Below are 22,024 nucleotides of genomic sequence, written 5' to 3' on the forward strand. Positions count from 1 at the left end.
CCACTCAAACAAGATGATCTTTTTTGCAGCTCTCTGCAGCTGTGCATTATGCAAATAAGAGGTGAGCTGAAATGTGCTAGTAGCACTAGAAAACTTCAGATTGCTCCACAGAGGAAACTAGCATTGCTGTGAAACCTGAAGGGAACATTAATAGTGAGGCACCTGTTTCAAGGTTGTTCTTACTTGTACTACTCCACGTGCCTCACCACCTCAAACTCAGCAGGTCAGGGTTTCCTTTCAGAAAGACTGTTACCTGAAGTATGTTTCTTTTGCCTTAACCAATTGGTAGTTATAACTATAACTGGCAGTTTTAACTACCAACTGATTGCTATTTTTTTAACCTGGAAAAAAAAGAGGAAAACAAAATCTGCCACCTATGTGTCATCAAAAAAGGAAGCAGTGTTATCAAAGAAAAGCAGGCAGAATGGGACATACGACACATGAGGGGCAGTAACAATCACAAGTCAGAAAGAGCATATGAATCTGCATTTCTTATATTGTCACATACTGTACAGTCCTAATGGAAAAATTAAGAAAGCACAGGTTTGTATCATCTCCCCCTATGTATGCTGAGTAGAAAACTTAATGGTGCTAACATTTCGCATTCTACATTGTCTGACCAAAATATCTGTAGAACTACCAGTGTAGCTGACAAACAAACATACATAAATTTCTTAAAGAGACAACTCAAATCATTCTATGAAGTAGACAATTAACTACTGCCAAATTAATACTATGTGGCATGTATCTCAGCTAGTACTACATTTCTACTTTGCTGTAGAAAACCAAGACCGTTTGGTTTTGTAATCATTTTAGTTCTCTGTGATACTACTGTAATATGTGCAAGTATACCAAATCTGTACTATGAGAAAAACTATCAGAAGCACTTATCAATTTCTTGTATCTTGCATCCTTCAGAACTACAATTCTGCTATAAATGTAACATCTATAGTTATACTATTAAAAAAAACCAGATAAATAAATTATGAAAGTATCAGTAATGCCCCCACTATCACCCAAGGCTTCACTGTTCTTGCAGTACAACATTACAGCTTTCCCAGACTTACCCTTATTTTCCTGTCCAGAAATGTAGTCTAGGAAGATTCTGAGGTTCAGATTTCTCCATGGTCTCTGTATATCTAGTAGCAGTAACAGTTCTGGCAGTACTAAGACCACTGAAATTTTTCTAACAAACACCTAAATATTTCAACTATTACCAGAATCTACATTGTCATTGGCACCGCTGTCTTCTTGAAAGTTCCCTTGCAGACCACTTGTTGCATATTCTGCTCTGTTGATCTACACATACCCAAGATACCCATTAAGATCCAGAGTTGGACACACTACTCAACATCACCAGAGTGACTGAGAAAAATAACTCTGTGGAGAAGGCCCAGTGTGTTTTTCAGATTCCTGGTATATCTGTCACATTGTGTATGCACTATTCTTATTTCATCCAAGATCCTAAAAAATATGATCCTAAAACCTAGGGTAATCCTGAAAGATGGCATACTGCATCACCTTTGAAAAGCTCTTCACAAATGAAACTATCACTGTGAACTACAAACTATCAGCAAAACTACACTTTTCCCTGCCTGATACGTAGGTATATACAGGTTTTGCCTCTAACAGACAGCAAATGGTATTCCATGCCTGAAACACTTCTATCTGCAGATCCAAGTCAGTCCGTCTACTTAATGTCCAAGAGACTCAATCAACTTCACCATAGCACATAAAGAAAGTCTAAATCATAAGTGCACAGCTTTCTATCATCTGTTCCCAGAGTCTTGCTGCTGGTGCTCATTTCCCTGGAAGCAGAGCTACCAGCTGTGCAGGATACTCAATCTTGTCCTTTCTTAGTCCGCTCAGGCTTGGACTCAAAATCCCCAGTCTCATATGAAGGAGCTCAGTCTTCGCTGAATTCTCATTCTCTAAACTTGCTCTCTCATTAAACCCAGATGCTCCATGCCACTTCCACAGTAAGTCAACACTCACTTGGCAGCATACACCCAACTTGCTAGGAGGGATTTACCAGTACAAACTAAGCAAGTGACATCAAGGTTCCAACAGTGTTATAAAAATTATTACAGTGCTACTTCATGAATTAGCATAGGTTTGCTTTCTAAAAGGGAAAACTTTAAAGTTGGTGTAGAGCTGTTTTGCATTGTACAGTTCAACCAAAAGCAGTGTTGTGATTTAAGCCCAGCTGGCAAGTCAGCCATGCAGCCGCTCACTCACTCCCCCACTTCCTCCCCCCACTCCCGGAGGTATGGGGAGAAGAATCAAAAGCATGTAACTCCCACAGGTTGAGATAAGAACAGTCTAGTAACTAAGGTATAACACAAACCACTGCTGCTACCACCAATAATAATGATACAGGAAATAACAAGGGAAGAGAATACAACCTTTCACCACCCGCTGACAGACACCCAGCCCGACCCAAGCAATGTTCTAGCCCTTCTGGGTAACTGCTCCCAGTTTATATAGTGGGCATGACGTGCTGTGGTATGGAATACCCCTTTGGCTAGTTTGGGTCAGGTGTCCTGTCTCTGCTTCCTCCCGGCTTCCCCTCCTCCCTGGCAGAGCATGAGACTCACAAAGTCCTTGGTCAGAGTAAACATTACTGAGCAACAACTAAAAACATCGGTGTTATCAGCGTTGTTCTCAGGCTGCGAGTCAAAACCAGAGCACTGCACCAGCTACTGAGAAGGAGAAAAACGAATGCTGTTGCTAAACCCATTAGCTACAACATACATCTGGGTGCCCATCAATTCAACTTCATTAGAAAGTACTTTGATCACACGTAGAAGATAAGAGGTTATGCTGGCATTTAAACCTTATTTTATTCCTGTACAAACACTCAAATAAATAAATAAATAAGCCTTCTTTATTCCATTTAGGCAACTGTCATGAACAGGTTCATAAACTGACTTAACTGCCTTTTCTTACTCCACTGTTTCCTGGTTTACTGAAATGAGCTTTTACAGATTTTGATATATATCAAGTAACAGAGGTCTAGCAAAGTCTCTTCTGCTTTTGTTCATTCAACCTTAAAAAAGAAAAAGCATCAAAAAAAAAAAAAAAGGGTAACAGCTGGACAGGAATAGGCACAAGGAACTCTTACAAGGAAAATTTTCCCAAATGGTTAAGTGTTAAGAAGGAACCTCCCACTAGATGGCTCACAGACTCCTTGCTGTAGAAACGCAGGTAGGAACACCTGACCCAGCAACCATGGAAATAAAAATCTGTCATGAAAACCACTAGAAAACAGCACTCAGAATTAGCCCTGACTTAGTCCTCTGCAGCCATTAAAACTGGAATTCATACAGCTCAGAGTCTTGATTCCTACCTAGTCCTTCACCTTGTCTAGACTCATAAAGTAAGAGCAATGAGCCATTACCTAGGGGATACATATGACTTCTAAGGCTTCTGTTTATACTGCTACACAACATATTTAGTAATAGGTTATTTTCAGAAGTGTGTCACTTTATTTCCTTCAGTATTTTGTTTTCAAAATTTGTCTTTTATTTGAAAGGTACAGCTTAAGGATGTAGAAAAGGGCAGTGTTAAGATACCTTCATCTAGGATTTTGTATACACACACTCACAAAGCCAAAATTATCTGTTCATAAAAACAAGCATGTATACTTACCCTAATGCAAATACATTGCGAAAATATTATAGTCATTTAAATCTGGACAGGGCTATATCTGACCATATATTTTATTCCTATGCAATCACCTTCATTTTCCTAAACTGCATTCATGCAGTCATCAACAATAGCAGACTATTGTCTACAAACCATGAGGAAACAGAATTCTTGTGAATGCAGGGTGCCCAGTATGCAAGTTGGGCTTTCACACTTCTTTTCTACCTCCTCTTTCTTTAAAAGCACCAAAACCCTAAAAGGATACCAGTGCTCCGTAAAAACCACCCCAACTTGCTATCAGCTATCCAACAATGGAGCCATTGTAGATTGCTTGTATTATTTGAATACAAGAACATAAGAATATGGAAATAACCTGCACTGCTCTGAATTAATGTGGCTGATTGCTTCTGCAAGGTGACACTCCAATGTATACATGAATTGTTAAAAGCTATTTAAAACTTCAGTATTACAATCAACACCAACATAATGGTACAAGACCCTAATGTTCACAGTGAGCACTTTTTACGCCCATTCTCTATCTTTTATTTATTATGAAAATCAAGCAACTGATAAAAAAAATGCCCTAGGAGCTAACACTTTTTTTTTTTTTTCAGTATCATGTCACCACTGGGCATTTTGACTATGAAAATTATTATTACTACAAAGTACACATCCCATTTAAATGTAAAAGACTACCTTCATTAAGAAGCTCATTAGAAAATTAAATTATGCAAAGCCTTATCAAATTAATTAACTGTCTTTTGTGGGTCATCAGATAACTTCTCCATTTTGTCATTTAAAGACCTATTATTCTTAAAATTGGGGTGCTGTAATTAGCATGTCTGACAGAAATAGCTCCTCAGACTACTAACTCGAATAGTCCATCATTCTATTGGATGATGATATTGTACTGCAGGAGCAGAACTTTTAATTCTCAAATATGGTTTCTGTAACCATTTTGTTGACCTTCCATAATAAAAGGTCAGGAACTGGTATTGTCACCAGTAGCTAGAAAGTGTAATAACAAATGCATTTTGCCAATTCACACAGTAAAGCAATTATTGATACGTCCAAAAATGCAGAAAAGGACAAAACTAGTTTTTCAGCCTCTTTATTAGCCCAAGATTAAGTACTTTAAAACACTTAACCTTGTTTATACTGGGTAAACACTCAGGCTGAATGAAAGTTCAAACAGATGGAAGATCTAAATTTTGTAATATATTGATAATTTTACTAAGTACTGGTAAAAACCAGTTATATGTTCTTAAGATTTAGTTTTATGGCTTTCCAGTTTTCATTAGTTGAGCTACTTTGAATATCTTTAATATACTTGGTCTTCTAACAAACACTGTAAAACATTCTAGCCCAAGAATCTATTCCTCAAAAGCCTACTTAAAATCATTTTCTCCAAGAATGTGCAAGATAAGGACCTTATGTCATCATCATATCCTTCATGTGAATTGAAGAGTTAAGTTTTCAAGAAGAGATGTTAAAGTTTCATGACCATTTAACTCCTCTTAAGATATTTGCTGAAATAACTCCTTCCCTGAGACTTAATTTCAAGAGAATCATAATTCTTCCCTGTCATTCAGCATATTCCTAAAAATCAAAGCATACTGTTTCAATCTCATTTCTTCAAAAAACTCAAAAATGTCACACAAACTAATTTCCACAATGATGACCTAAATCCATCTGTTCTTTTTGAGGTCCCAGTCACAAGGAAAATCTGCTGTCTACTCCTAGAACTAACTTTACGGTACTAAACCTATTGATAGAAGGACAGCTACATGTCATGCTGCATTATCTACTATTACAGCTTTGCCCCATCACTATAGTACAAATGTGGATTTGTAGGAATGATTTTGATTTCATCAGGGAAAACCTGGAAACATAAAGGAAACAGTATGTCATATAAACTAACTGAAAAAAACAGCAACAGATTTTCAAACCTCTTGAGTAAAAAAATAATACGAGTAAGGAAAGTGTATCTGCTGTGTGGTGGGAGGAAATGCAGAGAACAAAGACACCTACATATAAAAACAAATACCACCTACAAGTAAGATCATAATCTAAATGCATATTTTTAGCTTTGCTTTTTTTGCTGAGATTAATGCAAAAGAAAATAAGAATGAGGGTACAGCAATAGAAATAATCAAAACAAGATGGATGCAAACAAAAAAGAACTTCTGCACTCATACTGTGGAAGGAGGAATAAACTACATCTCAGAACACAAAAACACTTTCTCAAGCAACTGAAGATCTGTAGTGAACTGCAGGTGCTACTCCTGGCATCCAGAACCATAAACATAATGACTGGACTTAACAAGAATGGAAAAGCAGTCAAAGGGACTGCTGCTTGTTTGGTCTGTAGTATGCACAGCTTCAGATGTAATTTTTTAGTGAAAAAACTAAATCACTAGGAACTTTTCCTAGGAAAGGAAACTGGGGTATCAAAACACATCAAGCCAGACAAAGGAAAATTATTTATTTGTTATATATGGGAAGAAGAAATTCTGAGCACTAGAATCATCAAAATTAAATGAAACCTTCCAGTTCAAAAGCATGGTCCAGCACTTTGGGACCAATATAAAAATCTGCAATAAAATTGAAGACTTTCAGTTGATAAAAACCAGGATAAATGCAAATTTATCACTATTATCAAAATGATTGACAGAAAACAGTGTGATACAATTGGGAGGAAATTATTTCCAGAGAAGACAGAGAAATATTAATGCCTTTTTACAAAGCATCGCAGAGATCTCAGATGGCATACAATGTACATCTCTGTTCAACCACAGTCAGGGACAATTAATGCACACTATGACACACACACACACAGAGAAGAGCTATGAGATGAGTGGGGACCAAAATGCCTTGCTTGGAAATCACAAACAAACACAGTTTTGTTGACAGAGATGAAAGCTCAGAAAAACAACCCCATACTAGATTTGTATTAATGCATCTGGAAAATAAATGCTGAGATGAAAAAAGAAGTACATAACAAATATAAATGTACTGTAACAATTGAGGATAAATTAGTTACATTTCAACTGGAAAACGAAAGCATGTTTCTAACCATAACAAGTGTGGTATTATGGAATAATCTGCCCCCAGGAGTAGTACAAACATAATTTATATGCATTCATACTTATTTTAGTGTGTTATCAATTTATAAAATAAATTACATAGCACTGGAGAATCTTCAAACTATACTGCTGCAAATTAATTTCAGCCTGGCCAAAATTACCTACTGCAGAGCATACTTTGATTAAAACATCTAAGAAAACTTGATGATAGCTTGAAAGAGAGTATCAGGGGTATGTTTCTTCTATCACACACAACTTTCTCCATGCAAACAAGGAAAGAAAATTCTATTAGAAAGGAATAAATTTCATTTTTAATAAATATTACGCAAGTACTAATTCTAAATGAATCTTTCTGAGTAATGTATCTAAAAAGGTTTCTGAGGCACCACAGTGTTTTTTTTGGTCACTGGGCTCAGTGAGCTGCTTGCGAAAGACATCAGAATCTTGGGTAATAGAGAGAGAGAAGAAAATGAAACCTGGAAAATAACAAAAAGGAATGCTTTGAGGGAAAAAGGAAGTATTGATTGCTGCATTCTTTCTTTTAAGAGTACTTTCACAATAGCCTAAATCAATTCTTTTATGTCTTGCCCTTATACAAGGATCTCAAAAAAACCCACCAATAAAACACTGAAAATTAATCACTTCAACTCTCTAGACTACAAAAGAGTATAGCCGTACTTTCACCAATGTTACTGGATGCAAAGGGCAGTCTTTCCATTATCTCAGCTCTCAGATCTACCTCTCCTCAGTATTTTAGCTACATACCTTTCTTTTTTTCCTGTCAAATTGAAAAAGCCAAACCCATACTCTCTAATCCTATCTCTTTTGCAGATTCATGAAATGCCAGCCGTATAGCCACTGCCTCTTAAGGTACCATGTACAGCCTGTGGCAAAAGTCGCCAAACATTTCATAACTGAGTCTTTTGTCTCCTTTGCCTCTCAAAGCCTTCTGTGGAGCTAGACAAAATTTAACCTCTGGAAACATAGGTTCTACAATTCTTCTACATCTCAAACTTCAAAAATTAAGGCTGAAGTCTGAATCAAAATGTTTTATCTCAATTACATTTAAAGAAAGTCAGAGTGCTTCTTTTCTGCTCACTGGTTTTAGAGATTTCCTGTGAGGTTGTTTTAGGAGCTCAAATATCTTGATGAGCATAAAACAGATTGAGGTTCTCAGACTGCTGTGTGATTTCTGTCTTGTAATTTCCTGTAATACAATAAATACCTTTATAAGTTAAAAACATATTTCAAAGTACTTATATGTCTAGAGGCACTGGACCACTTTGAAGATCCTCAGAAAACCAGTAATACTAATCTTCAGGCCAAACCTTCTTTGCCTCTCAACAAATAACACTTTACAGGAGAAAAAACTCAAAAAAGGTCCTGTCAGCTCTTACATTTAATACTGGTTATTCACTATGGAAGAGGAACTCTTTACAAGACAGCAAGGATTATTACCTTTCCAGCATTTTTCCCATGCCCAACTTTTCATTCTGTAACTCTTGCTATTAAGCAAGAATAAGCAACTCTTCCAAAGTCTTTTCAGTGAAAGCTAAAGAATGCTTCTTTGTTATGGAGCAGTTCTGCTTGCTTTTACTTTGGCAGAGGATCTACTATTAAAGGCCACCAAAACAGAATGAAACAGATTGATATGTCCATGTCATGCTGTTGGTTCAAAACCAGGTATGTCTAAAGAGATTTTAAATAAAAAAACAATGCAGACAGAACGTAAGTTAGTCTAATTACTGCTCTACATGTCATTTTTCCTTTTTGAGATGCTTTCGTATCTTACACATGGGACCAGTTGCAATCCATCTTTTAAAATGGAAAAAAGGAAGCATGACTGATTTCATTTGTCAGTCAGGTTTGTGCATATTTTTGATGAACAGAGCCAGGCATATAGCAAACACGATAGAACTGTAGAAGTTATCAGCTTTTGCTGTCTTTGTATCATGTTGATAGCAACTTTTCAAAGCATGTGGAAAGCAAAGAAATGTTCCAGTGAATGTTAAGCTTACTTACACTGTTGTACTTTGTTTTTTTCTTCCAGTGAATGTAAGCATGGCAACTTCAGGAGTTAACACATACAGACAATGGTTTAAAATTAATCTCTGCAGTGTAGGTGAGCAGTAGTCCATCTTCTTGGGCTAGTGACATTTTTTTTTTCCCTTCAAAGTTCAAGTACATGTCTTGGCTAATGCATACATCAACAGCATTTCCAACAGCAGCTGAGAAATCATTGAAGGCTAAAAATACTGTGTGACTGTGGATAGGGTTAACAGTACATACTGGAGTGATGAAATTCCACCATCCCGCCATTACTGCTCCATCAAGTAGTATCTGTGATCTGACAATTATACAGATGATGTGCCTGTATAAAATCTACTGAAATGATGCCTGGATCTTCCAGTTCTATTGACATGCTGACCATTAAAATCCACTACTGATTTCAGAAAAGTGATACACTTCTAGAAAACCACAGCCACACACATTTTCTTCAATGTTATGCCCATTATTTCAGGTTGTAAACCCAAGGAAAAAAAAAAAATGCAACAGGAATGCACTATATATATATGTGTGTGTGTATATATATATATATATATATATATACACATATACTTAGGCTTTCAGTTGGACTAAGAACACTAAAAGCACCAAAACCACTAAGAACATTAAGACAGAGGCACTACCAAGTATCAGAAGTGCTAAGTACACCCACTCAGTGGAACAGAACTCTGAAGACTTGGATCATACTCACAGTTCTATTATTAGCAACTTTGAGATCTCCTGAGGAAAAGTACTATGTAGTCTGGTATTTACAAATATATAAACAAGACACCAGATGCTTCTGCCATTAAAGAAGAAATGTGTATCTATAACATTATTACTAAGAAGTAATAGTTTCCTGCTGATGATTACTGTTCAGTAAAGCTCTAATTATCTTTTTTCTTTTTCTTTTTTTTTTTTTTCATTTTTACAATTACTGTTAAATCCATTATTTCTACACTGGTATTTTCTATTCAGGCATGTAGGATGTACCAAACTTCCGCTTTTCACCTTAAAGTAGTACTAGGAACACTAGAGTACAATTCCTTTTTATCCCTTTTCTCTCAGTTACGTTTCTTGATTCAACGCCAATTGATGCTCTGCTTACTGTTGGCATGAGTACCTCCTACTAGCCTGTACTACCTTTAAAGCTAAGGAGTCTGTACTCAAAAATAGAGTAAAGCGCAAAGGCAATACATACTCTGCCATGCGTGCCAAGGCTGTTACCTCCAAGTAAAGCAACACAGACTAGCTTGCATGCCTACTGTCATACTGTCTATAGGGTGTGTGGTGAGCCACTATCTTTCTTCCACGTGGGTTTTTTTAACCTCTGTCTGGATTCCTCTACTCACCATGGTAGCCACTGGAGTTAGCCACAGCCATTGCAGACATGAACTGGTATGTACCTATGGTAGGTGGCTGAAAGCCTCGAATCTGATAACAAAACACAGAACACACTAATAGGATGTCCCTGGCACACCCATGCTAATGTAACATCTCAACGAGTTCTTGTCATTTAAGCAGTCATAGAAGCTGAACAAAGACTTGAACCCCTTCTTTCAATCAACATTCCATACATATATTCAGCTATTCAGGGTAGGATTTTCCAGCTAACTTTCACGATCTAGCTTATTGTTGAGAATTCCTTCTCGGAAAATGATCTTTTTCACTTACATAAAATACTATCAGAAAACATGTTTTAGTAGCAAAGAAAATTCAGGCTACTGGTTTCATCCCCAGAATTATTTTCAACCACTGTATACAAAGATGCCTCAATTTTGTGCCATCCCAGGAATTAGGGGTCTACTGGTGAAGATTTACAACCAGTATACATTCCGTCAATAGAGAACAATCTTGCAAATAATGCCACTTCTTGAAGAAAACAGAGTAACTGAAGTAAAAAAAAAGCAATCAAGACGACAAAACCCCAAATGTTTCTTTTAATTCATGATGGTGACAAAGCCAGTCTATTTAAGCTTGCTGCTAGAAAAATACTCAGGTTTTTTTCAGGTCATATAAAAACCACACATCCACTCCCATCCAGTCACCATACAGAAATGCTCTAGGTGAAATTTTAGTCTCCTTAGTGCTAGAAAATGCTTTCACATTGCCTTGAGCAGAGAGTTTCATCCTTGAAACTTAAGTTTCAGTTCTCCCAGAAAGAAATTCTGACAGCTGTTACTTTCTGAAAAAAAAATTGGACAAGCCTAAATGATTCTTAGCAAAGAGTAGATAGAGCCATCAGGCAAAGAAACTGCATTATATGCAATACACCAGTTTGTTTGTGATAGTAATTGCTGAGAAGAAATTTCCAGAGATGATTATAGCCTTGTTCGTGCAGAGCAAAAGCTAACTTAATAAAAAGTAAAGAATACGCTCTCACAAAGCTTCCACCTGATTTTTACACAAATTATTAATGCTTAGGTAATCACCAGAAACACTAGTTTGTCAAAACTGTAATTGGAAAGATGTATGTATGTGCTAGGAGCACAAAATCTACATACTGATAGATACATGCAATTACAAGCATTTTTTGTTTTAAAAGAAAACTTAAAAATCTCTATAAACTATTCAAAAGAACTGACCTACTGGTCTTTCACATTCAGCCCCCAGTATAGTCATGATCTAAAAATTTTATGCTCACAAAACCAGAAACACACACTTGTATGCTTCTAAACACTGCTTTTTTGCTTCTTAGCAAAAACCTGATCTCATTAACTCATACACCTGACACTAGTTTTGGTTTAACCAATAGGAAAGCCATCAGCAGCTGGATCAATTATCAGAATCAGAAGATAAGGTTTTCTACAGTTGAAATAAGTATGGCTCCTATTAAGTATGTTACCAGTTAAGTATGCATTACAAGATCCTGTGAAATAATGGTCTATTAAAAACATAATCTAGCAGTTACTACTCTAACTCTACAGTACCTAACAACTATTTGTAAAAGAACTTATTTCATTTCATTTTCATGGCAGCCTATGTTTGAAATGTAAACTATTTTAAAATACTTTTTTTTTTTTTTAAACCCAGCACTATCATAATCCATTGAAAAACACAAAACCAACAGGTATTTCGTATTTGTAGTACTTCAGATCAATTTCCATCTTATAGGTAACACATGGAGCACACAGACAGGCCAAACCATCATGGTATTCTACCCAGCAGCCTTAGTGTCTTGCTCATTTGCTGGATAGGTTTCACCGTGTTAGCTGGCGAGTGTCTTAAGGGCAGCCTGAGACTCACACACTGGAAGAGATGAGATTGAAAGTCTCATGCATTTTTAAAACTGAAATACACAGAGGTAGAATGTGAGGACTGCTAGGCTTCCAAGGCATTACTGTAATGCAAATACAGTAGTGTTTCCAAAGGCAGGCATGGTTTCACTAAAGCAGCCAACAGGATTGTATCCCATTCCCATCTGCAAGCTTGAAAAATCATGTGAAATACTTATTGAAACATGACTATGCACTTTCATATGTCCCTGTTCACTGTGTGACTACCTAAAATATAGCACAGCTATTAAACAGATGAATAACATCCACTCTCTTCTCTGAACAAACCTTGTTTTTTACTTCACAGTGGACTATTTTTTAGGTAATTCCTTGCACTCACTTTTGCTTTGAATAGTTATAATATGGCCCTTTATTTACATATAGATAATAAAATGTAACAATAACGAAAAAACAGAAACTCTTGTACTTGTGAGTTAGGCTGCACATACCACATTGCTATAGCAACCTAAGGAAAACACATTTACATGAATAATTACCTATTTAAAACAAAACATAAATCTAAAAAGTAGAAATTCTTACCCTAAAAAACTCTTTAGTGGAGCCAGAATCTAACGTTCCATAAGCAATTTCTGTTTGCTTGGAAAGATCCTCTGCACTTTCAATAGGAGACACCATCCTCTCAACCGTCAGGAAGGCAGCTAAGTTAGCCGTGTAGGATGAGATTATGATGAGGGTAAAGAACCACCACACACCTCCAACAATGCGCCCAGACAGGGATCTAATAACAAGTATGAAATGGATTTGTAAAGTGAAATGAAAGTCCTTAAAAGGAACACGTTATCAGTTTTATGCAAATGATGAATTATACTAAGAGGAAGCATTTCAGACTATCTTGTAGCACAGTTCTGCATACTAATGAGATGGGAAATCAAGGCATACTCGACTATATTTCCTGGACCTTGCTGAAATCAGGATTCCAGAGTTTAGGGAGAATTTAGTGATCCAGTTCTTCAAAGTTCTTAACACCCTGTAAGGAAACTGCTCCCATGATAATGTGCTGTATTTAACACATAAACTTGTTCTCTCTGAAGTGAATTTGTGTGACATTATGAAGAGAATCAAACAAAATGAGTGGAACAGTGCTTTCAGATAAACCAGTATGCACTTAATTTTTAAATGCCTTTAGCTTGCTTAAGGTATTAGTGCTTTCCTAAGACATTCAGACAAAAGACTGATTTCTACAAAACAGCTGCTGTGGACAATCTACACTGAGAAACAAATAGCATTATTCGCAATAAAAGCTCTCCAGGAAGATCCATAAACTAAAAAGCGCACAAAACTTTTGAAAGATACAAGCATTTAACAAACCGAGGACTAGACATGAAACAATCAGTGATAATACAGAAAAATGGTGGAGAAAGTATATTTTTAACTACTAATAATCTGAGGTTTTTAACAGCAGCAGGTGGGCGCGTATGGATCTTTGTTTTGCATCTCCTGCTCAAGAAGAGAGAAGAAAAGAGAACTCAAAAAAATTTATAATATAAAACAGTATAGAAATTTAACCAAAGAAATTCAACAATTTTCAATACTAGAAAACTAATAGAAAAGAAATACTGATATTGCATTATTGTCACACTTGGCATTCTTCTAAATGATCCTTTAAACTTTTAAATTACTTACTACTTTGTATCCAAACAAGACATTATAGGAAGGAGTACATAATCTTTGGAGATGTGCTTAATTATTTGGCAGAAATGTGCCTGTAGTTGAAAGTCTAGTACTAAGGCGTTGCAGTAGCTTAGGTATGTCTTGATGTGTCTCCTCTATCTATTAAGTAAATAGATTACAAATCACTCACCCAGCCTACTGTACTGTGAACTTAACTTCAAACTAATTCTGATATAGAATATATAGATAGATAGATAGATATAACTACATATATATATCTACACATTTAAACACAATAGTTACGTGAAGCTGAGTTATTAAACTGGGAACAGAAATAAACAGAACCAATTCTGGACAAATTTTTACTAACAGCTATTGTATAAAACCTCTGTCATAATTCAGACATTAGAATAGTTATTCCATGTCGCATCAGACTCACTAATTCACTCTACCACGTGAAAATTAAGTCAGATAAGGTCCAGAATAGGTTACTAAAATGGACCATAGAAAAGAAACTATTTCAACTCATTCTAAACTGAGATGCATTCTGAAAATGTGCTTTGTTACCTCTGAGAAAATATTATACATTTTGACATGGAGGTTAATTTGAGCATAAATTAATTCTGCAATTAAAAGATTGAATCCTATGATAAATCCATATTTGCAAGGTAAAATCTCTGAAAATGTGTATTTCATGACTGCCAATCTTATGGCATTTTCTGTTGTACTGATGACACCTGCTATAACTGATACTGATCTTTTAAAGCCCATTATCTGTCAGCAACAAAGTTGCCACTGACTTTGTAAGAAAAGAATAAGCTCAATGCCAATACAGACATTAGGCTCCCACATGACATTTTGTAAGTGAAATTTTGGCATTTGTATACTAGATTTTCCCAGAAGTTCTATTCTAGTTAATAATTTCTTTTTTTAATGTACATTTCTAAGTTTCTAAAGATTGATAATTATATGCTAGTATGAACCCACACTTTACAAGCACCTCACTCATAAGATCATTAAATACTAAGTAACAATTTCTGTGCACAATTACCTAAATTTGTGCACCGCATCTTTTACTTTAAAAGGTTTTATATGGCAGTACTGAGAGTACACGGGCATCTCAAAAAGATGAGGAAAACGTTGTTGTAAGTTATTATCATATAATAATAATTTTAATTTTAATAATTTTAATCATATAATAATATTTTTATTCTACGCTATTGTTTCACTGCTACCCATGATGGCAACTTGGGGATTGCAGACCAGTTTCCAGGTGGTCCAGTCTCACCCAGAACCACCTTTTATTTCAGAGTCAGGATTCCCAGCTCTAGCCCTGTCTACTCTAAAATTCTTAAGAGTGGTTGTAATTTTTTTATTAGAGAAATAGTAGAAATAGTGAAAAATTTAACTTTACAAAATATATTCTGCTGATGTCTGAAGATGCCTGAGAATACTCCAATTCATTTGCCAAGAATTCGAATCCATAGTGGTAGTTTTGCTGCAGGAACTGAACTAACTGAGAAGTTTTCAGCCCTTTTCTATTTTTATAATAAACAGATAATACACATAACTAACCAATTTTCTCAAAAATATGTTTGTAATGAAGTGCTGTTAAACACTTCACTGAAACTAAATGCTGAATCTCCAAAATGATTCAAGTTTCATGCACTTTTTATGATGAACATTTACAATCATTACTGTTAGATCAACCTTCAAAGTTATCAAACTGTGCACAACAACTGTTATGCTTTAACAGCCAGTAAAATAACAATAATAAAAAAAAATCATTATTCTACTATGGCCTTGATGCAATCAAAATAATTTTGTAGCTAATAGGGGACTTTGCAGACAACTAAACTTGTGAAGCACGTAATCGATACAAAAACCCCACAGGACTGAAAGTAACAGCTTCTCATGACCTCAAACAATTTGCTCTCTTCACTGTCTTTTTTCTTGTATACAATTCTTACTGCGTTATCTCCCAAATCCATCGCATGCTTCATCATAAAGGCTGGCATACCTCATTGTGATACGCCAGACTTTACACAGAATTGCTGAAGTTCTCACACAATAAATGCTCTGCTATTTCTGCAGGAGAGTAACTTGAAAACCTCCTTCTGCCTTTTGGGATGCATGACTTAAACCTAAGAAACTCTCCCTTGGTGTGATTTTTTCTGTTCACTGACCACTAGTCTTACTAGAAATTGTGCTGTTTCCTGCCTTACTTTAGGATGTTTAGAAAGAAATTATATTGCTTAACATAATTAAGTAGGTCTTCTGCTTTGATATCCTTAAACCTGGTTGCCCTATTTCACTTGTTGCTATAATTCCTTCAAGCAGCAAGTAGTTATCTACCTAGCTACTTACCACTTTGCTGAATTAAGGCTAGAACCACTTGCACACAAGGGAAATAGAATATTTAATGAGCTGCAAAGGAATTAACTTAAGTGCCCTGCAGTTGTCCCTAATAAAGTAGGTGAAAATCCATGAGGAATTAAGCATTTATAAACTGGACCTTCAAATTCATTACAGTGATTTCCTCTGTGACTTTTCTAGAACTAGGTCATGGAAAAACAGCAGTGTTTTGCAACTATTCATATGAAATTAAAACCATCACATGACTTATTTCAAGGCTCACCTGAAGAAAAACTGTGGTTATGTAGTGAGTTTTAGAGGGAAAGTGCTGCCTGTGTAGTTTGTGACTAGTATGTTACCCTTTTTCCCATTACAGTTGTTGTGAACCGTATGCACTGTCAACTGTAAAATGGGAATATGCAGCAAAAACACGGTACCCCTCCAAGAAGGCATGGAATGACTTGAACCTCATGCATTTTACAGTCTCTGCATGGTGCATATAGCTTCCCTTGGCAAATGTATGATCGACATTAAGACAGTATCGATCAAATACATCACATCCTATGTCACAGACCACCGCTTTTATGTCAAGGACTTCTGTGATTTTAGGGAGAGAAAAAACAACAATTAATTTCTTTCCAAGAGTGAAAATACATGCACCATGAACCTCCTCTGGCTGAGACGGCCGAGATGAAAAATGCACAAAGTTGAAATGGGTAAGTAACCAACCTTGGCGAAATATCGCATCCTTGCTGCATAAAGGCACCCAAGGAAAACCAGAGACTATTAAATATTCCAAACTCATTAGTTGATTCATTAGTTTGCGTTTCTCTTCCATCTTCAAATTCCTCAGTGTGCCACTCATAAGGGCTAAATCTGCTGACCAGGAATAAAACTACACTGACCCCAATGTAGGCAAAAACAATGCACATCCAGATTTCATAAGCTAACGGATCAAGAAATGAAAACACTCCTGGCTTGGACTTCTGAGGTTTCTTGATCATTATTGATATCCCCAGGCTCATAAAGGGCTTTGAGAAGTCAATCACCTCTTCTCTCACCAATGTTATAGTTAATGGAGCAATTGCAATATCGGCTTTCTGCAAAGGAAGAAAAAAGGCAAATGATAGCTAATACAATGAACAGAGCAAATAGTTGTTTAGTTTCTACTGCATTTCACAAATGGGAAATAGAAGAGTAGAGACACCGGCAACATTGGTTTCCACCAAGCACATCCTATGGAGAATTTCAGAAAATTTTAGTTGAAACTCTTCTTATTGAAATACATATAACCATAGTGTCGGCATACTGCAAGCTTCCCTTTTTACACATGCTCTTTTAAAAGTATACGATGTTTAAAAGTTTTAGCAAAATACACTGCCTTTCACCTGGCTGGAAGGATGAAACATGCACTCGCTTCCCCCAAGCTTCATTTGCAAGATTTACAATCTAATTTTATGGTTTACTTTCAAACTTTGTCACACCAATACAAAATACTAATTCTGTATCAAAGTAATTAGTCAATTTCCTTCTATTCTACAGAGAAAACTAAACCAAACCCCACTCCTTCCATCATTCATCTTTAACAGCTTTATTATAAAAGGTATTCTTACCCCATAAACAAGTTCTCCAACCATTCCATTCCAGATTTTCGTGTCTGCATCCCTTGCCCCATACTTGCCATCCCCAACAATTGTGAGCTTATATTTGAATCCACAGTGTTTAGCAATTTCTGTAGCTAAGTCCACACAATAGCCCTCATATCGATCATTTCCTTCAAGCATTTCGTGATTTTTCTTCATCATGACGTATGGGGACTCCTGCACAGAAAGAACTTGCCTTAGCAACTTGGTAAAGAGACAAGATACATCAGTTGTGCACTTCACAGATTAGTAAGTTTTCTTTTACACGTGAAAAAAAAAGAGAGAAGATAACATATGAAACATACATGCTATGTATATGCTAGCTGTTAATTATTAATGTGAAATGTCCTTAACACATTTAAAAGCTGCATTTTCCAGAGTCATACACAAAAACAATACTTACAGGCATAGTGATCCCCAGCAGTATGTTAATAATGACCATGAATGTTAACAGGAGTTATGCATTCAGAGAAGAAAGAGTACATTCCAAAATCAGTTTCTCTCATACAGTTTGGATGGAAGAAGGCAATGGTACTTAGTTGCTTTTGTTGTGGTCTTAATAGAAGAAAATTGCTTCCTATTTCACAACCGCATCCCTCCCTGGAAAACACTTCAGGCTCTCCAGGCTATATCCTTATTGAGTTACTATACAAACAGTAGGTAAGATATCAATAACTATGTAATAAAGTTCTATCATCAGCAAAAGTGGTGATGAGTCATAAGTCATAATAATGTATCTCCTCTTTGCTCTGTTGTTACTGAACGGTCCTTGCATCCACCAAAACTCCTATTTTAGCCTGTGACTTGTCCAAACTAATAAAGAAGCTGTGTAACTTACCAAAAAATACTGTTCTGTGACAGTACAGAATGTTATTTTCTAGGCAACAAGAATACAACTTTTAATGTTTTATTTTACAATACACCAATCTGTAGCAGCTACTATTCTGAAGCATAAGAACCAGCCTCTTTGCTGGTTGGCAAAATCCATTCTCTAAAACTAGCACTATGGTTCTGCCTCTCAAAGTTCCTTTCTTTTGAAAGCAGGTATTTAGTTTCCACTTTCAGATCTAAAAATTGTAACTTTCTAGGTTGTTCAAACAATGACTGTTGTCTTCTACAGATGAAAACCACATACTGAATCGCATACATTTCCTTAGTTTCCAGATTTTATTTGTGCATCATCAGTAACAGGTCACAACCTCAAATAATAATAAAACAGTATATTTAAACTAATATAATGACAGGAAACAAATGACTGTAGGACAGACTGTCTTCTGACAAAATATGAGGTTAATTACCAAAATAGTGGTGACAATAATAGTCTTATTCTCTAGTCCTGAAGATTCATTTCCAAGAGGGCCATCAAGAGGATTCACAACCATTTTGTCCACTTCACTCCAATATCCAATCTAAAGAGAGTTTATAGGATGCACAGACACCAATAAATACGAACTTTTACAGAAAAGGTAAAAGCATGTTATTTCTATGCCTTTGATTTACACCCACAGAGAACTATTTTAACTATGTTTACCAGTGTAAATACATCTGATTATGTAAAGACAATAACAAACAGTTAAAAGAATGAACTAATGATATTTGTTCAGATCAATTTGTCTAATACATGCCCACCATTTTCATTCATGTGTTAACAGGTTTCAGTACCAACATCACACACTATAGGACTGAAAGGGTTACAAAATAGTCCAGACTAGGAAGAAATGAGAAACTGGCTTTTCCTGAAACATTTGGAATTAAAGCAGAAAGACAATCATATTTGAAGAAACACCTCTGAAAAGCTGTATTTGGCATCTGTCATTCAGAAGCATATTTCCCCAAATACTGGCTCACACATAGCAATCCAGATCAGAAAACAAAAGGTTTAATCCACAAAACTGAAAGGAAAATACCTATAGTACTTACCAGAAATAACTCATATTTGTTAGAAAGAAAGAATACTTATTTTTACTTTGTTATGAAAGACCATTGTAAAGTACAGCTGTAAATAAATATTATCACAACTTATGCTTTAATTAATTTAGTTTTTCATTACTTACCTTAACCTGCTGCTTAGCACCGTAAAACCTTTAAAGACACTGAAAGACAATTCAAATTACCTTCCGAGGACCAGTACTTTTGAGTTCCATGACGTTTATTGTAAAATTGATTCTCTTTCCGTTCTGATCAAACTTTATATTCCCTGTTAGACCTTCCACCTGAACCTATACAGACAAAGATGAAAGTGGTAGCAAAATTATGTTTGTCTCATTTTAGTAAATACATTCCATAGTTCCATAAATAATTAAAAAAAAAATTTAAAAAACATCCAGTATAGACCGTTTCCCATAGGCAATATATTATCTTAGTATGAGACGTTCTTGAGGAGTTCACTTCCACATAATTCCAGCAAGAGCCAGGCAGGATAGGAGACTGGAAGGTTCTTTTCAAGCACTTATAGAGAATTTCACACATGCACTCATCCCAGCATACATTCCAAGGAAGCTACCTGTTTCAATGCCCTTTCTATTTCTACACCATGACCCCAAGGTACAGCTGGATTTGCAAGACAGTCTCCAGCATTTCCTCTTCTGGAGATCTCAATCCTCTGTTTACGCAAATTACGGAAAGCTTCTGTCATCACTTGAACAGCATCATAGGTCAGAGCAGATGTATACTGAAAAGAAGTGAAAATATTTAATTAAAAACCAATTTCAGATTCACTACATCTTGCAATCTACGCGTCAATCCATTAAGCACAAAAACAGATTAAAAGGGACAGTAAGATGTACCTGAAATCAGAACAGTTTTTCTTTAGTTTGGAGATGTCTGGTCCAGACAGGAGGACACTACCTTCTGAGGGGTATCTAGGCAAATTAATGAGGTGTTCTCCCTCAGACTGATTACTGGAAGTGCTAATAAATCTAAGACAAGAAGATTTATAGCTGTTTCCAGTGTGAATTACATTTCTTTCTCCCTACAACTGTGTAACAACTCTGTATGCAGATATGGCTGGAAGTCCATAGAGGTGAAAGAGGGAAGAAAGAAAGGATTTCCACTCTTTAACTTGAGCTGGCCTCTAAAAATACGAAATTTTTCCTCTGATTACACTCATCATGTAAATGAATTTATATACAGATTTTAGACTACATCTCCTCCTCCAACATATACACACACAAAACCAAACAACATATATTCGTATATACAAATATAACTCTCAAATGTAACTTAACAAAAACTCGTGGGTAACTATTTTCAAGTATATAATATACTTATAATACAAGTATTATATAATACTTGAAAATATCATGAAAAAACAGTATCACACCCCATGTGACAAACAGTGTCAACACCATAGTAAAACAGAGTTTGGGCTGAGATGACTGGAAGAAGTGGTGCCCCGTCAAAGAGCAGTATAGGCAAGGAAGAGCTCCACATTCCTAATCTGACACAATGTAAGCAGCTTTACAACTTTTGAGACACCAGGGAAGATTCTGATGGAATCACATGCATTAGAGCTGGGGCTAAACAGTCAAAGATAGTTATCTTTAGTGACTGGAAAATTTTACACCTTAACTAACTAACTGAAGAGAAACCACATGTGCACGTACACTGATGACTGCGTTAAGATGGGCTTTAGGAATCCAGAACGTTGCAATTATGCCAAATACAAGGAATATTTTTGGAAATATGGGCCAGAATATAACTACTTACAGCCTTATGAATTAATGCAATGATCCCTATGAAGGCTATTAGATGCTGAAAATATATAAACTGTAAAGCAGAGATAAATGATATATTGGCTCTTTGCTTCAATGGCTCAGACCTTAATGAGAATTTTAATTAGCTAGCTCAAGTCATGCAGAAGGTTCTTGTAACCAAGGCAGGCTCCTGAACTGAGGTCACTTTTGTATGCAACTGTTAGACCTTGGAACGGAAGAAAAGGAAGGCTGAACTCTTTTTTTCAGATATGTAGTCTTACTGATTAATGTGAATCTTCTAAAAAAGTTCTCTCAAGGGCTTTACGGAAATCTTTAAAGAGCCCAGAACAGCAGAAGAAAGTAATAAAAGACTGGTTGAAACAGATATTGCAGTAGCAGTGATTAAGTGGTGGACATGGATTTGAAGATGAGAAGGTAACACAAGACGCTGACTTATTATTTTGCAACTGACTGGCAATACTCCTTTAAGCATACCTCCTTGCAGTACAGAAACATATTGTACCACACCAGCATTTTAAGAAACTTGGGATACAGCACTGTCATTAACCACTGAAACATACTCTGGATAGCAGAGAAAGTATAAGCTTGAAATTGACAACCTATAGTGCTACCCAATTTGGTTA

General features: G+C 36.0%; 1 protein-coding gene across 4 annotated transcripts in view; it reads right to left on the reverse strand.

Moving 5' to 3' along the window:
* The window catches only part of GRIA2 (glutamate ionotropic receptor AMPA type subunit 2), a 94,112-nt gene that overhangs the window by 6,615 nt on the left and 65,473 nt on the right, over nt 1-22,024 (reverse strand). For all 4 annotated transcript variants that reach the window (XR_009728455.1, XM_061373449.1, XM_061373429.1 and 1 more), the window contains exons 7-12: nt 20,189-20,356; nt 19,800-19,904; nt 18,984-19,094; nt 17,656-17,862; nt 16,772-17,142; nt 12,596-12,794 (exon numbers count right to left, since the gene is read on the reverse strand). Coding sequence is in view for 3 of the 4 variants with exons in the window: in XM_061373449.1 (XP_061229433.1) it covers nt 12,596-12,794; nt 16,772-17,142; nt 17,656-17,862; nt 18,984-19,094; nt 19,800-19,904; nt 20,189-20,356 (1,161 nt within the window). In the remaining variant the exon portion in view is untranslated. The remainder of the gene's footprint in view (nt 1-12,595; nt 12,795-16,771; nt 17,143-17,655; nt 17,863-18,983; nt 19,095-19,799; nt 19,905-20,188; nt 20,357-22,024) is intronic.

Source organism: Neopsephotus bourkii, unplaced genomic scaffold (genome assembly GCF_033783945.1).
Source record: "Neopsephotus bourkii isolate Nb327-2 ecotype Australia unplaced genomic scaffold, CSIRO-AGI_Nbou_v1 NB_168, whole genome shotgun sequence".
Lineage (NCBI taxonomy): Eukaryota > Metazoa > Chordata > Aves > Psittaciformes > Psittacidae > Neopsephotus > Neopsephotus bourkii.